Source organism: Euprymna scolopes, chromosome 37 (genome assembly GCF_053919585.1).
Source record: "Euprymna scolopes isolate OS-2025 chromosome 37, ASM5391958v1, whole genome shotgun sequence".
Lineage (NCBI taxonomy): Eukaryota > Metazoa > Mollusca > Cephalopoda > Sepiida > Sepiolidae > Euprymna > Euprymna scolopes.
In genome coordinates, this window is record NC_136518.1 from 72,603,129 (window position 1) to 72,619,530 (window position 16,402).

Here is a 16,402-nt window from a genome sequence, read left to right on the forward strand (position 1 = left end):
CATATTCTTTTCATTGTTTTGACTCTCGAGTGTATATCCGTCGATATCTTATATGCTTTTATATAGAGTGATGTGATTCTTGGTTGATTAACTGTGTCGGATATATACTCGAGAGTCAAAACAATGAAAAGAATATGCTGTTGTCATAGCCCTAGTTATTATTTCTTCAGACTGAATTCTTCCCTCCTTCTCCAACACCATAATATGTTACTTCCTTGGTGTTTCTCATTTAGTAGATAAAACTCTTCAAAATAAAAACCTATTTTCTATGTTGATACCTTTATTGTCAGTGCTAATATTATAATACTTGGCTTTATAGTTTGTTAAAAACAGGTAAAAGTTATAGCCTGTTGGTTTAGGATGAGTATTTTATGCTAAATTGATGGTTGAATATCATTAAATTTGTGCTCAATTTTGCATTAAATACTAACTGTGCATTGAATGGATACCATAATACTTAGTTTGCTGCACCTTAACATAACAAAAGTTCCATACAATATTTCAGCCAGATGGGCCCAGTAGTTTCTGAGAAAAAGTAGAATGAACAGACAGACTAAGAGAACTATAAGACAATATGCGGCTGAAATATCTCCCACATTTTGACATGCGAATTCCCAGTTGTACTTGTGCAGTTTATGAGCAATCATTAATTTGTATGGATGGAACTGCATATCAGTGGGTATTTATTTGCTCCCCCACCGAGCAAATTAGGCACAAGGCCAATTTTTTAATGTGAGAGTGAAGGGAGGGGGAAGGGAAAAAGGAGACCAGCTCCCGAGAGGTGGGAAATGGAAGCTGGTTAAAGGTCAGGTATGTGAGGTTGTTTATTTATTTGCTTCCCCACTGAGCAAATTAGGCAGGAGGCCGTTTTTTAATGTGGAGATAGGGGGAAGGGGGAGGGAAAGGGGGGATCCAGCTCCCGAGAGGTGGGAAGTGGGAGCTGGATTAGAAACTGTTGGTATAAAGGGTTGCCCCTTCAGTGACCAAGGTCAGATATGTGGGCTATTATCTAACAATCTAAGCTCAGCTATTTGTATGGTGGTAATAATGTTTACTCCAATTTACTGTCTGTTCCAGGTGTTTCTTTCTCTTTCACAAAGAATATTTTTATATTTTTTAATTATATATATATATATATATATATATATATATATATATATATGTATTCTTTTGGAAGTGGTCTGATATATGCCTCTTGTCTGATACACCAAATTTTGTATCTAAATATAAATCTTTACCTTGACGAAATTGAAACCTATCAATTTCTTGGAATTCCACTAATTATTAAGTTGGAGCAAAAATAATATTTTTTGACGCTCAACTATATATATATAAAAACAACATTATTTTTGCACCAACCTTCCCGTTCTGAGAATTCCCACCTGAGTCTTTCCATTTTCACATTAAGTTACAATATTATACCTGTTTTCTAAGGATTATGCTATACTGTAGAAATACTATTGGATTCACGAGGATTATACTAAGACTTGATGTTCCATAAATTTTTACCTTGTTGGATTTGTAAACAGTTGCACAATTCATGGTTGAGGGAACAAGAACAATCTACTTATAGTTCAGGTCAAATTGAACTAACAAAAAACATAGTCGTATTATTTGGATTAGTCAGAACTTTTCTCATTTTGATATTTTTCCAATGTTACAGCCGACGTAATCTCTGACTGTTTTCCTATGCATCTTTTCAAACTCCGAAATCTTCATCTCAAACACAGGAATCAGTTCAAAGTGACATTTTTCGAGACGTTGATGGTGCAACCATTATTACACGCAAAAGTAATATACGAGGTGTCTTCAATAAGTTTCCAGACTTTTTTTTGTACAGGCATTTAAAATTGTCACAGACACTTGAAAATTCAATATGTTATTGCTATACATCTTATGAGATGACTGACCAATTTTTATGATTCTAGGTTCAAATAAACAGCTACAGCAGGAATTGGAATACACCCTACTAAAGTCTGAATATTACAGCTGGTGAATTTCAAAAATGCAACCTGGATGCGAGGACACTTTAGAAGAACGATATACAAAAAAATTCTGTTTTAAACTTGGAAATAAAATGCCACAGAAACGTATGGAATGCTTCAGACTGCTTTTGGACTATCTTGCATGAAGCGAGCATCAGTTTTTGAGTGGCATAAGAAATTCAAGAAAGGCAGGGAGTTTGTGAGGAATAATGACAGATGTGGGAGGAGTAAGGAAGTTAGAACACCAGAGTTGATTGGCCAAATAAAGAATTTCATGAATAAGGACCGTCGTGTGTCTATAGAGACAATAAGTGCACAGTTTGATGTCAGTGTGAGAACTGTACACATAATTATTCACGAGGAACTGAAAGTGTGGAAGATTTGCGCAATGTTTGTTCTAAAGGCCTTCCATCCTTGTCACACACTATTTGACGAAGATGAGAATCAAGACAGTTCCTCACCTTCCCTACAGTCCAGACCTTGCTCCCTGTGCATTTTGGTTATTCCCTAAGCTCAAGGAAAACCTTAGAGGTTCTTGTTAATGAAGGAGATGAAAGACACTATGACGAGGGTCCTTGACATGCTCATACAAGAGGACTTCCATGGGGCCTTCCAGAAGTTGTTAGAATGGTACATTAAGTGCATTGCAACCGAGGGAGATTACTTTGAAGGCGACTAGAGTTTCATGTGTGTACTATCAACAAAAGTGCCCATATGAAAAAAGTTTGGAAACGTATTGAAGGCACCTCGTATACTTTAAAATTATTTAAGATTTCCACCCAATGATGGCTGATGAAATGAGAACAATCTACCTATGTGTTATTTATTCTGCATATTAGATCAAATATTTTATTTCTATTAAAATTCTTTTTTTCTTGTCATACTGAAAGGGATTTTCCGATCCTCAACAATCTTTGGAACTTGCTTTGGAAACAATGGAGAAGACTGGGGAAATCTGTCGACGTCAAGACAAGAAAAATACATACGAGGTGAGTGATATGGGGTTCATACCAGTTCTGATGCTTGTGTAAATTGCTGATCTTCTGAACCAACACATTTCAGGTGAAAACATTTTTACGTATTTACAAGTCGTATCGAAATTAGTATAAATTAGCTGTTATGTAAACATTATTATAACATGCGATGTTGAACTCATGAACTTTCTTTTCCATTTCTCTTCAGGCTCTATTTTTCCAAGATTCTGAGATGTCTGTCATTGTTTTAAATCTTCTACAAAAAGAGAAACAGGAGAATACTTGTGAGTACTGCATTTTGCAATTTTTATTTTTTGTCAAAAGTCGACGAATGCCACAAAGACTTAGAACTACAAAAACTCATTCTTTTAGTTTTGATACCAATGTGTTAAACATTTCCACTTTTGTTCATCGTAATGAATAAATGCAAATGTTTTATTTTTAATTCCTATATTGCCATAAAAACGGGTTACTAATATTTTGAAATACTCTCCCTGAAAAAAAAAAGAAAAAAAAGACAGTTACATCAGTCTTCCATCTCAACAACTATAAGACTAGATGAACCCTCCAGGTGAGAGCTGGTGAAGACCCCCCCCCTCCCTCCAATCAATTCCCGAAAAACCTGGGAATCACCCTTGATAGAATAAGATGCACCTAAGGGGATGTGCAAATAAGATTGTCAAAAGAAACAACCTCCTAAAGAAATTCATATTATTTGGATTCATCGGACTACTGTTCTCATTGTGAGTGTGATTTTCACGTTTCAGTCAACCCTAACCTCTGACTTTCTTTAGGTGTATCTTGTCGAACTCGGGAATGTTTCTGTCAAACTTGAGAATTCGGAATATTCTCCAGTTCGACAAGATACACTTGAAGAAGGTCGAGTGTTACATCAATCGAAACGTTGTGAAAATCACGTGCAAGATTAGAACAGTAGTCCCATGAATCAAAATAATACGAATAACCAATCTTCATCTCAAAAATTCAGAAACCTCCAAAAGAAAGTAGCCGAAATGCAATGGGGAGCTTCCCAACGATTCCTTAGGACAACAGCAATTGCACTCTGCTACAGTGCTGCAGAATACTGCACCCCAACATGGTCTCAGAGCCAACGCATAAGATCAACTGATAGAAAACTCTGAGAAATTATGTGTATTACCTCAGGATGTCTGAAGTCAACACAAACACCATGGCTACCACTCGCAAGCTTAATCACATCACCCCACATAAGTAGGGAAGAGGCAACTCAAAAATGGATTCAAAACGTCGAGGAGGTCACCAGGGACTTATCAATCTAACTAATTTTAAAAGATACCTAGATACCTCCTGACTAAAGTCTCAAAATCCATTCTACAACTCAAAAATAAAAATTTTTGACCCAGTTGAGACATGGAAGGAAATGTAGAAACTATAATCCCAAAGGAACGGATATCATTGAAGACCCAACTTTGCGCCTCCCAGGCTTTTTAAAACATTTTTTTTACATAGGAATCACCACTTATCAAGGCCCAGAGGCTACTTGAGGATAAGGGGTAAAGAGTGTACAGTAGTCAATTGGACAATATAGTAATCGTTAATAATGGAAATTCGGTAAATTTGTTAACTTAAGTGGAACGGCTTATCAAAAGCTTGTTTACGTTGGACTTGAAGACAACCATATTGTAGTCAGCTGAGCTGGAAAGCAGGCAAATGGAAGACAGTTCTACAGGCGTACAGTTCTAAGAAAGAAACTTTGTTCATGGAATCTACATTTAGTTTTAGGCACAGATAAAGAATGAGGGAAATCATTGATAGTGTTTTCAGTTAGGTGAAAGTTTTTTCTACAAATAGTAGGAAACAGTGAGTAGCCACAAACCGGATCAGAACAAGACACTGCAGGACTGCAGTAAACAAACATAGGTGGAGACAAACAGATTCCTCAATCTGCGCAAAGTGCAAGGAAGCCCTCAGGACACAGACCACCTGATTCTACATTGTCCAGTCACTCGACTGGACGGAGACTATGCGACAGCCCATCTATCTCAAGACAATTTCTCAGAATGGCTAAAACATAGCGGTATAAAGGTCTATCCCATACAATACTACTACTGTATAGTACAGACAGATTATCAGAAACAAACTTAATTAAAATTTAAAAAAAAATTCACAATAAGTTAGGTGTTATACATTTGTAATTTTATTGGACTATTTTGTATTTATCTAGAAGTGTAAGCCATGTTTAGTTTCAGAACAGTTCCCGATGGTTCATTGTTCTAAACAAGTTTTGAGAGGTGACTGGTTTGCAGTAGACAGTTCCACAGAGCAAAATATTCTTACCGTGTCGAGACGGAAAAAAACCCATGTGAAATTGCTACGGAAAAGGTTTAATATTTATGGAGCAATTCTGGTTTCTGATTGGTTGGTAGCAGAACGTGAATTAATTCAATTCGTCAGTTCTTAGTAGCATCGTTTATAAATAGAATCGTCCGACTGTGTGGGATCATACCCCATTATAAATCCAAAATATTGTAACAATTTATATATACATCCAGGTTTTTCCTTGCTTGGTTAAGCCATAAATACAGACTGGTAGAGCTACCTAGGAGAGATGTCAGAAGGTATATCACATGGCCTATACCAAGAAATACTAGCTCCGACCACAAACAATTTTTTAGGAAGGAGACTTATGAAATTATTACTCTGAACTGTTGCAAAGACCACTTAACGTCTTCAAATGAATATATCCCTTTCATGGGACATATCATATTCTAAAGACATATATTCTAAAGATAATATACAGATAATATAGGATAAACGACTAGTTAGAATTGTTCTGATTTTCGCATGAAGAAAATTTGGGCTGTTGAGATTGTTAGGATAGATCGAAATAATACTATTATATTATGGTCTGGCAACATCAGATGTTCCGGATACAGAGGTGAGTGATTGACATTGGAACTGGTGACAATGTTATAGAAATAACAAAGTGTTTTAATAACGGAAGAATGTTTTGAAAAAGGATTGGAATTTTATGTAGAAATAATTAAGCCAGAAATATGTAAAACAATAAAATGTTCAGAAGGATGTTTATTCAATAAAATAGGATTGGAATGTTTGGTTTTAATAAACAAAAATATGTGACAAAATACCAGGCAAGGGTTTTTGGTTACGTAAATACATGATGTAATGAGTTTACAAACACTTTAAAAAAATTAGTTAGTAGAGTCTGTAACAGGCGACAGAGAGAGACAGTCAACAGACGGGATGGCACCCAGCCAAGGCAAGGCTGATAATTAAGATGTAAGACAGGACTGCATGATGGAAACAACATTCTGGAATAAAGGTTGCCGAAAAAAAGACCTGAAGTCAGTTGTGGTAGAATTTTCGTTTCAGCTTTCCGTCAACAAGATTAAAGATGAGCCAACTGTGTTCCCTAATTGGTCAAATGTTGTAACCCCATAGAATTGTATTTGCCTCTTTTGTTGAAGTTATGTCTTCCTTTGTCTGACAAAGATGTTTGTTTCGTTCCTTATTTTATTTTTATTTTATTTTTTTTTTACATGGGGATCACCACTTATCAAGGCCTGTAAGCCACTTGGGGATAAGGGTTATTTTGTGTACAATAATCAATGGGATAATATCGTAGTAATAGTTGGTATTGGAGATTTGATAAAGTGTCTTACTTAAGGGGGCGATTAATTAGGAATTTGTTTATGTTGGACTTGAAGACGTCCAAGTTGTAGTCAGGTGGGAAACAGGCAAACGGAAGAGAATTCCACAGGTGTGCACTTCTCAGAAAAAAAGCTATGTTCATCGAATCTACGTTTTGATTTAGGCACAGATAAAGAGTGGGGGAAATTACTGACTGTGGTTTTAGCTAGACGGGTGTTTATCATGAAGGATTGGCGAGGGGGGACCAGAGATTGGAGCTCAGACGAGCACTTGCCATGGAAATAACGATAAAACAAAGACAACCTCGCAACGTCTTTTCTGTGAGAGAGAGGTTGCAGGGAAGAGAAGAGAGCGTCCCCCACTAAGCCACAAAGTCTATTTTGTACTTTGTCCAGGCAGGATAGGCTGTTTTTTGAAGCCCCAGTCCAGATGTGGCAGCAGTACTCCATCTTTGGATGTACTTGGCTTTTATAGAGATAGAGAATTGCATCAGTAGTAAGATATCTTCTGGAGCGGTAGAAGGATTCTACCATTTCCCAGCGGCCCGGGCAACAGACTTTATATACGTGTTCCATTTCAGATCAGGAGTAAAGGTCAAACCCAGGAGCTTGTCAAAACATGAAGCCTCCCCAAAATGAGAGCCATCCATTTCAATTGATGCTAGATGAGGAACAGAGCGTTGATGATGTAAAGTTAGGAGCTTGGTTTTAGATGCATTAAAAGTAACCAGCCATCTCTTCCCCCACAGAACGACGTGCTCAAGATCAGAGGAAAAGGAATCAGAGAGAGCTTTGTCATTTACGGCCGTTGATATGTTGCCGTAGATGATCGTGTTATCAGCATAGATGTCAATGAATGAATTAAGTATGTGTTTTGGGAGATCATTGATGTAGATCAGAAAGAGAGTTGGGTCCAGGATGGACACCTGGGGGACTCCAGCATTAATACTGTGGGCCTCTGATTTCTGCCCATCAACCACTACTCTTATGAACCTATCAGAGAGAAATGATTTAATTATTGAGAAAACATTTCCAGTTATACCGTAGCTGGAAATCTTGTGAAGTAGGCCCTTATGCCAAACCTTATCGAAGGCCTTTGATATGTCAAGAGCAATTGCCCTAGAAAGGAAGCCTTTGTCGAGAGATTCACTAATCCTATGGGATATAACTGTTAGCACATCAGCTGTAGATCTAGCAGAACGGAAACCATATTGCATGTCACTAAGGAGGTTATTTCTGCTGAGGTGGTTGACTACTTCTTTATTTAATATGGATTTCAGTAACTTACTCATGACACACAAGAGACTTATTGGTCTGTACTGAGAGGGGGATGATTTATATATCTTTGCTGTGCATGTACTCTTTTTTTTTTTTTTTTTTTACGTTTTTCCAGTCGTTCTTTTTTAATTAAACTAAGATTTATCGAAATTGCTATTATTTGTTTTCTTTTTACAAATTATTGAGAAGACATTTTTTTGTGCTCTTTTTTATAAAAAAGAATTATTGAAATTAGTTTTATTTATTTTTTTTAAGAATCATTGAAAACACTTTGTGAAATCGTTTTAAGTAATGAAATATTTAGAACGTGCAAATAAAGACTAATTGTGTTATTTTTATCCGTTTAATTTTGTTAATTTTTATTGTATATATGTCTTTTTCTTATATTTTTTATTTTAATAAATCGCTTCACAATTGAAATACTGGAGCACAATAAAAGTGAAGGAACTGACTTGCGTTGTCATCGCTTCCGGTAGCAACCACACCGGAAGTTAGGAAGTATATTAGCTGACTATAACCAAAAAATCTAGTACCAAAATGAGTAAATCCAGCATTAAATATCCTGAAAAGGGTTGATATGCCACAACACTTTTTTCAAGATGATAATCACTATATGTAAGTTCTATAGTTCTTATTTATTTGTCTTCCCATGAGGACAAAGTTAGACACAAGATTGGTTGTTAACCTTTTTTTAACCTGAATTATGATGTAGATCATCATAAAAATATTTATAAACTGGAAAAAAAGTATATTTCAATAAAATATACTGAACTAATATGTACAAGGCGCGTTTGAATCAATTCCCACTTTATTTATGCCGTTATATTCATTTATTTACGACTGAACAAATTAGTTCAATCAGGTCATAGAGGGAAAACTCCATATCCCCCAAAAAGGTGCATTCTGGATTGGGACAAAAAAAAAAAAAAAAAAAATTCCTCAGTGTAGAACGATTTCTTTTTCACTGGTGAGGTGACAGAAAAGATGAATTTCAGTATATCAGAACAGGTACTACACTTTACTCCTAGTTAGAAGGTTTCATGATTTTTGATTTAAATAATTTTCATATTTTCATTTTCTTTTTCTAGATTCTCAAAATGGCTGCCACATCATGAAGGTTTTTTATCACGTTAAGAAGATGCACCGTTACTCTGATGTATCAATGGCTTCAGTCCGATACTGTCTTGACATGCTTGAAACAAATAGTGACATCATTCGCACTACAGATTCACATTACATCATAATTTGAGCAATTGATACTTCAAGTTGTCCGAAATGATAAAAAGAATAGACTATTTTTTTACTGTGATATGAAGAGACTTATTTAACGAAAACATAAATTCAAATTGCCAACTGGAGGCTCAACAATAAAATGTAAAATAAATAAGATTAAATGTCCATTTTTATACTAAAGCTGAGTTGCTCAAATCTTTGGCTTTTTTTTAATGTTTTAAGCACAAAAACTACATACAAAAATATTCCTCAGTTTTAGGATTGAGATATGTTTGAAAAAAAAAAAAGAATAAACAAATAATTGTTACTATAAATGGTATAAATTATTTTAAAGGAAATTCTGCTGGTAAAAAAAATTCTGCTGGTAAAAAAAATTTTGCTGATGAAAGAAAAAAATATTCTGCTGGTAACAAAAAAAAGAAAAGAGAATTTGGATGGCAAAAAAAAATCCATTGGTAAAAAAAAAATCTGCTGGTAAAAAGGAAAAACAAAACAAAAAAAGCACTGGTAAAAAAAATTGGATGGTAAAAAAAAATTCTGCTGGTAAAAATAAAATAACAATAATACTGCTGTCAAAAAAACAAAAACAAAAAAACATCTGGAAAAAAAATTCTGCTAGTAAATTAATCAAAAAAAAAAATTTTGGGTAAATTAGTCAAAAACAATTTATTTTGCATTAGCATGACCTGTGGAAATTCCACAGGAGACTCATTCATATGTAACATATGGATATTGGCATTCTGTAGATGTTCAGCATAAATTGAGACGCTCTGATATTATTGTAGCTCTTTTGTTAAAACTGCAAAAGTATTTATCCAAACTAGCATGGATGCCTGGCATAGCCAGGTCGTAAAATACGTTTAAATATGATATTTTAATTCTTACAGATTTCATATATATTATTATAGAGTTAATGTTCTATCGATTTTTATATATTATGAAGTTGCGATTTCAAAAATAAGAAATATATCTATATGACTTTGGTTCATCAGCTTGAATTGAAAACAAATCCCAAACTTATGAATATATATATATATATATATAGTCATCCACATACAGTACTGTTTCGCTGTTTCACAGCTCATCAGTGCGGCTAGACAGGCAACTACCTTAATCCAGGATTGAAACCCGACTAAAGTTTATATATATATATATATTAAGTAAGTTATAAAATATATATGGCGATTAAGCTACACTGAATATTCTGCGTTTCTTTCACTCTAGGATTCTTACGGCTTACCTATACAATACTTCCTTCTGGGATCTTGAGATATATATATATATATATATATATATATATATATATATATATATATATATATATATATATATATATATATCTCAAGATCCCAGAAGGAAGTATTGTATAGGTAAGCCGTAAGAATCCTAGAGTGAAAGAAACGCAGAATATTCAGTGTAGCTTAATCGCCATATATATTTTATAACTTACTTAATATATATATATATAAACTTTAGTTCCTTCAGCTATAATCGAAACCAAAACTTACGAAGAATTCTTGGTAAAATTATTTATAAAAAAATAGATTACTATGGTGCTATCAGCTAAAATCGAAACTGAAATCAAGACTTACGAAGAATTTCTGATAAAATTATTTAAAAAAAAAAAAATTATTGGAGTGCTATTGGATATAATTGAAACTGAAGCCAAAACTTATGAGGAATTCTTGGTAAAATAGATGACTTAAGTGCCATTAGCTACAGTCAAAACCGAAACCAAAACTTATGAAGAATTCTTAGTAAAATTATTTATAAAAAAATTAAATGACTTGAGTGCCATCAGATATAATCGAAACCGAAACTAAAACTTATGAAAAATTCTTGGTAAAATTATTTATTACAATAAATGAAAGTACAGAACAATTAAATAACCCGGTTGTAAGCATGACACAGAAAATAACACACATGCTATTGTATTAACATATAGATTATTTGGATGATTTGAACTACTGTTTTCATCTTGTGCTGTATTCATACAATCTTTTGGTCGCTGTAACCTCCAACCTTCTTTAGATGTATTGTCGAACTGAATTTCAAACAGAATTCTTTATTTAATCAATGGGGTATAAAATACGGAAAATGTTTTACAGTTCATTTTTGAATTCCACTTCCGTCTGTTTTTATATTGTCCTAAAGGGGCAGATAACACACCGGTACTTCCTGTATTAAGGGCAGATAACTCCCGGGCACTACTTAAACACAACAGTAGATAACTCTTTTACCTATGCTTAATCCCCCACCTCCCCCCATCAATTACTGCATGAATTGTCGTGGTTGTCTTGATAACTTATGTGGTTCTCCACGTATTTGTGGAGACAAGTTTCTTGGCACTCTTATTCAGCAACATGAAGGGTATGTTACCGGTGGGGACTGACGGGATGTGGATGTTTCCTTTGTTGCTCTCTACTACTCCTGCTGTTGGGTTGTTGTATCATAAAGGGGATCGTGTGTAATCGTCTAGTTGTTCTGTCTATTTGTTCATATGCCATTGTGTGTGTGTGTGGGGTACATGTATTTTAGACATACCTTCTGCATCGTGGATGTTGGTCCATCTGAATTCATCTCGTCTTGGAGGGAGACTGATACCTGTTTTCGGGACGAAGATTCATTTCACTCCAAACGATGAATTGGTTTTATAGTTTTTATTTCACTTTCCAGATGTCGCGCAGAAGGATGGAAAGTGAATCTTTGGCTTGCGTGGTACACGTCAGCTGTCCCCCCCCCCCAGTGAAGGGGAGGAGACATGTGTGAAGCTGTCTGTCTCCTTCTAAGTCCAAACCAAATCTCTACGATTCAGCTAACCTGATCACGTGACTCACACGCAATCCGATCAGCTGATCCTGACTTCCGGTCAACGTGTCTCAATATAATTTACCCATCCCCCCTCTCTCTCGATCCATTCTCTAACACTGACTGCTGTGTCATCAGTTTCCATTTTCTCATCATCATGCTTGCCGGGCGATCTGACATTAATGTTCTGTGTGATACCCATTGCTTCCTCGGGGGTTTTCATTTTTGTGGGAGCTCAGGGTTTATGGACGGATTTAAGCTTCCTGAAGTTGAGTAATGTGGGCCATCCACATCTGGGTATATTTTACAGAGAAACTAACAATTGTGCAGCGTCACTTAATTACTCCTGTTTACTTGCACTTAGTACTGTCGGTTATCATGTCTTCACAATCTTTCCCGTCTTCATCCATGAATGGGGGTACTTGCCGTCCTGGTTCTGGATCTGAACAAAGTCTCTAACTTAAGGTTCTTGGAATGGACAACAATGCTGGTTGTAGAACTGTTATGTCTCTTAGTCATTGCTAAGTCCCTTAGTTTGTCTATTTTTTTTCATTGTTTCGATATTTGATATTTATCCCATAGGATAGGAAGGTAGTCTTTGATGACTTGACTGTATAGCATTACAGCTGGAGACCTGTCAAGATCCTGGATGGAAGTATTGTAAAGTGTTATTAATGCCCAAGCAGCCCGATCATTGCACAGATGTCTATAGCTGTTCATGTTGTTGGTTAGTATACGTTTTGCTGTCTGCATTGCATTTTATTTGAACGTAGTAGGCTTAAGAGTAAAAAAAAGAAAAAAGTGATAAAGATTAAGAAGAGAAAAGAAAGTTATACATTGATATGAGAGAGAGAGGAAGGGAGAGAGAAAGAGAAAATTTAACTTAAATCACGCTTTTCTTTTAACGGTTAATTTAAAAAAAAAGAAAGTCTTTTGAACGCTGATGTTATTAAAACTTAAATTCTTTTCTACAGTTTGCATTTTGAAGACGAAAGTATTTTTTCGAGATAAGTGACGTCTATATTAATCATACTTTTTATCTTTAGATTCAAATATTAATAACTACATTTTATTTCAGTATTTAATTTATGTATTTCTGTTTTATTAAATGCTAGCGTTTTTCTTGTCCATAAATGTTTATTTATCTACCAAGTTGATTGCAAAAATAGATTACGAAATTGTACTCATTTTTAGTTCGTGAGAGGGGAATCTATCACCATACTTTCCCTTAAACACGTCCGTTGGACTTTTATTAAGTATAAAACTTAATAGTTTTTTTTTTTTTTTTTTTTTTAATGGAGAGTAGAAAACGCATTGTGGATGCGTTATCGGCAGCTCCCGTTACTCTCGCTTCTTCTTACTTGTCTTTCAGTCCTCATTTTTTAATGAGTGATTTTTCTGACAAAGGGAGAAGAAAAGGCTGTTTTCTAGATTGGCAGTATTTTGCGCGAACAGTTGGCAGAGATGGCGGAAATTTTCTGTTTCTATGTCTATCCTTGTAGCCATGTCACTAGTAAGGGTGCTGGAGGTAAACGTTTTATCTGGGCTGACGTTATCCGCCTGATAGTCAGGGAACCGAACCTAAGGTGGCTGTTCTATCAGCAGGTGCAAAGTACTGGGGCTGCTGTATTGCCATTTGGTGAATGGATTCTGGACCATGCAGTAGCTTCTGGTGGGGCCTCTTATGCCATATTAGTGGGTAATTGTTATGGCTTTACCTTATCATGTTCTACAAAAAAAAAAATTCTTTGTTTCTGTTTCTCTCTTAGTTTCCCCTCTCTGTCCTGCTCTAAGTAAATCTGACGACCTAGTCCACAAATTCCAAAATTCCATCATGACAAGTTTCAAGAAAAAATACACGATTAAACCCGGTTCTCCAACTTCCAACGTAGACGCCTACTACCATGTCTCCTTCTCCAACATCAGGGGTCTACGTTCTAACCTTCCAGAGGTTGAAACCCAATTACAGGAGACTAAACCAGACCTTTTATTTTTAAGTGAAACTGGCATTGGACAGGCTATTTCCCTAGAAGAGTTCGCAATTAAAGGATACTCTAACTTAACTTCAAAATCTGACCTCCAAGATCGCCATCGGCATGGAATATGTGCCTATATTAAAGATGGCTTCCCGTGTGGTAGGGACATCTCCAGAGAAGATCCTAACTTACCCTATATGTGCTTCCGGGTTGCATTAGCTCACACTACTGTATTTATATTTACTTTCTATTGCCCCCACAACAGCGGAGTTACTATCTTTAAAAGCCTATCTGAGAAAATTGACCAAGTCCTATCTGCTTATTCTTCAGCTAACATTCACGTATGTGGAGACTTCAATGTTCACAACGTTGAATGGTTGACCCACTCAAACAAGACCGATGATGAGGGGAGGTTCTGTCATGATTTCTCCATTGCTTATGACCTCACTCAGATTGTTCACGAACCCACCCGTGTGCCTGACAATGATGGCCAGTATGCGAGTCTACTAGATCTTTTTCTCACAACTTGCCCTGAACTATGTTCAGTTTCTGTTCTGTCGCCTCTTGGATCTTCCGACCACTCTGTTGTATCAATTAAGATAAAAATGAAATGTAATAAGTCCTCAGACGTGCCTCTCCATTGTACATTATATCGATACACTAAGGCTGACTGGGATAGCTTCCGTACATTTATATTGGATCTACCTCTACGTTCCATGTTTAAAAAGGATGTGTCCTCTATAGTATCAGACCTGACGGAATGGTTAATTGTAGGTATAGACCGTTTCATATCCTCGAAAAAGTTCCAGCAAAAACCTAACAGCCAGCCATGGTTCTCTCCAGAATGTGCTGCTGCCATCGCGCACAGAAATCACTTTTTCCACTGCTTCCAACATAATAGATGTATGGAAACTAAACCGCTTTCAGGACTGCCAGCAACCATTGTAAGAAAGTAATAAAGAACGCAAGAGAGTTGTATGCTCAATCCGTCAAGTCCAAAGTAGCTGAGCAGCGGCTTGGTTCCCACCAGTTTTGGCAAATAGCAAACAGAATCCTGAACAGAAGTGTGTGCTCTATCCCAACTATCATCAATGGACCTGAGGTAATCTCGTCAGCATCAGACAAAGCCAAATTCTTTGCCAAGAACTTTGCAGCTAATTCTACCCTTTGCGACCAAGGCCGCCAATCTCCAATATTTCCTCCTGTATTAGAAAACACGCTATGTGATATACATATATCTGTACGTGAAGTTGCCAAGCTAATCAAAAACCTTGATTTCAGTAAAGCAACTGTCCCTGACGGTATTTCAATTATAGTACTCAAAAAACTTCAACCAGAACTAGCACCCATACTTACAAAACTGTTTAAACGTTGTCTTAAGGAGAATAGCTTCCCATCACCCTGGAAAATCTCATCAGTATGCCCTGTATTTAAGAATTCAGGTGATCGCTCATCCCCCTCTCAGTACAGGCCAATAAGTCTCCTGTGCGCCATGAGTAAGTTGTTGGAATCTGTGTTAAATACAGAAGTAATAAACCATCTTAACAAAAATAACCTTCTTAGTGACACTCAATATGGTTTCCGTTCTGCTAGATCTACAGCAGATATGCTTACAGTTATATCTCATAGGATTAGCAAATCTCTCGACGGTGGCAACCTTTCTAGGGCACTTGCTCTTGACATATCTAAAACCTTTGATAGGGTATGGCATAAAGGTTTACTTCACAAGATCTTTAGCTATGGTATAGCTGGAAATGTCTTCTCAATTATTAAATCATTTCTTTCTGATAGGTTCATAAGAGTAGTAGTTGAGGGGCAAAAATCAGAAGCTCACAGTATTAATGCTGGAGTTCCTCAGGGGTCAATCCTGGGCCCAACTCTTTTCCTGATCTACATTAATGATCTTCCAAATCACATCTTTACATCATTTGTAGACATTTATGCTGACGACACTACCATTTATGGTAGCACATCTAAGGCAGTAAACGACCAAGTTCTCTCTGATTCTCTCTCCTCTGATCTTGAGCACGTGGTACAATGGGGAAAGGAGTGGCTGGTTACTTTTAATGCATCTAAAACCAAGCTTCTCTCTTTACATCATTAACATTCTGATCCACATCTAGCATCAATTGAAATGAATGGCTCTCGTCTTCAGGAGGCCTCAAGTTTTGACAAGCTTCTGGGCTTGACCGTTACTCCTGATCTTAAATGGAACACATACATCAAATCTGTTGCCAAGGCCGCTGGAAAAATGGTGGGATCTTTCTATCGATTCAGTAGATATCTCACTGCTGATGCAATTCTTTATCTATATAAGAGCCAGGTACGTCCAAGGATGGAATACTGTTGCCACATCTGGGCAGGAGCGGCTAGAAAGGACTTGTCCTGCCTTGACAGAGTTCAAAATAGACTTTGTAGCCTCGTAGATGTCCTTTTCTCTTCCCTGCAACCTCTATCTCACAGAAGAGATATTGCGAGTTTGTCTCTGATGTATCGTT

General features: G+C 36.2%; 1 protein-coding gene across 1 annotated transcript in view; it reads left to right on the forward strand.

The window, feature by feature from the left end:
• Window positions 1-9,300, forward strand: part of LOC145261226 (CST complex subunit STN1-like) — a 50,249-nt gene extending 40,949 nt beyond the window's left edge. Inside the window, exons 8-10 of the mRNA XM_080119589.1 lie at window positions 2,876-2,974; window positions 3,168-3,243; window positions 8,976-9,300. Of these exons, the coding sequence (XP_079975715.1) occupies window positions 2,876-2,974; window positions 3,168-3,243; window positions 8,976-9,136 (336 nt within the window). The 3' untranslated portion in view covers window positions 9,137-9,300. The remainder of the gene's footprint in view (window positions 1-2,875; window positions 2,975-3,167; window positions 3,244-8,975) is intronic.
• The last annotated feature ends 7,102 nt before the right edge of the window (window positions 9,301-16,402 follow it).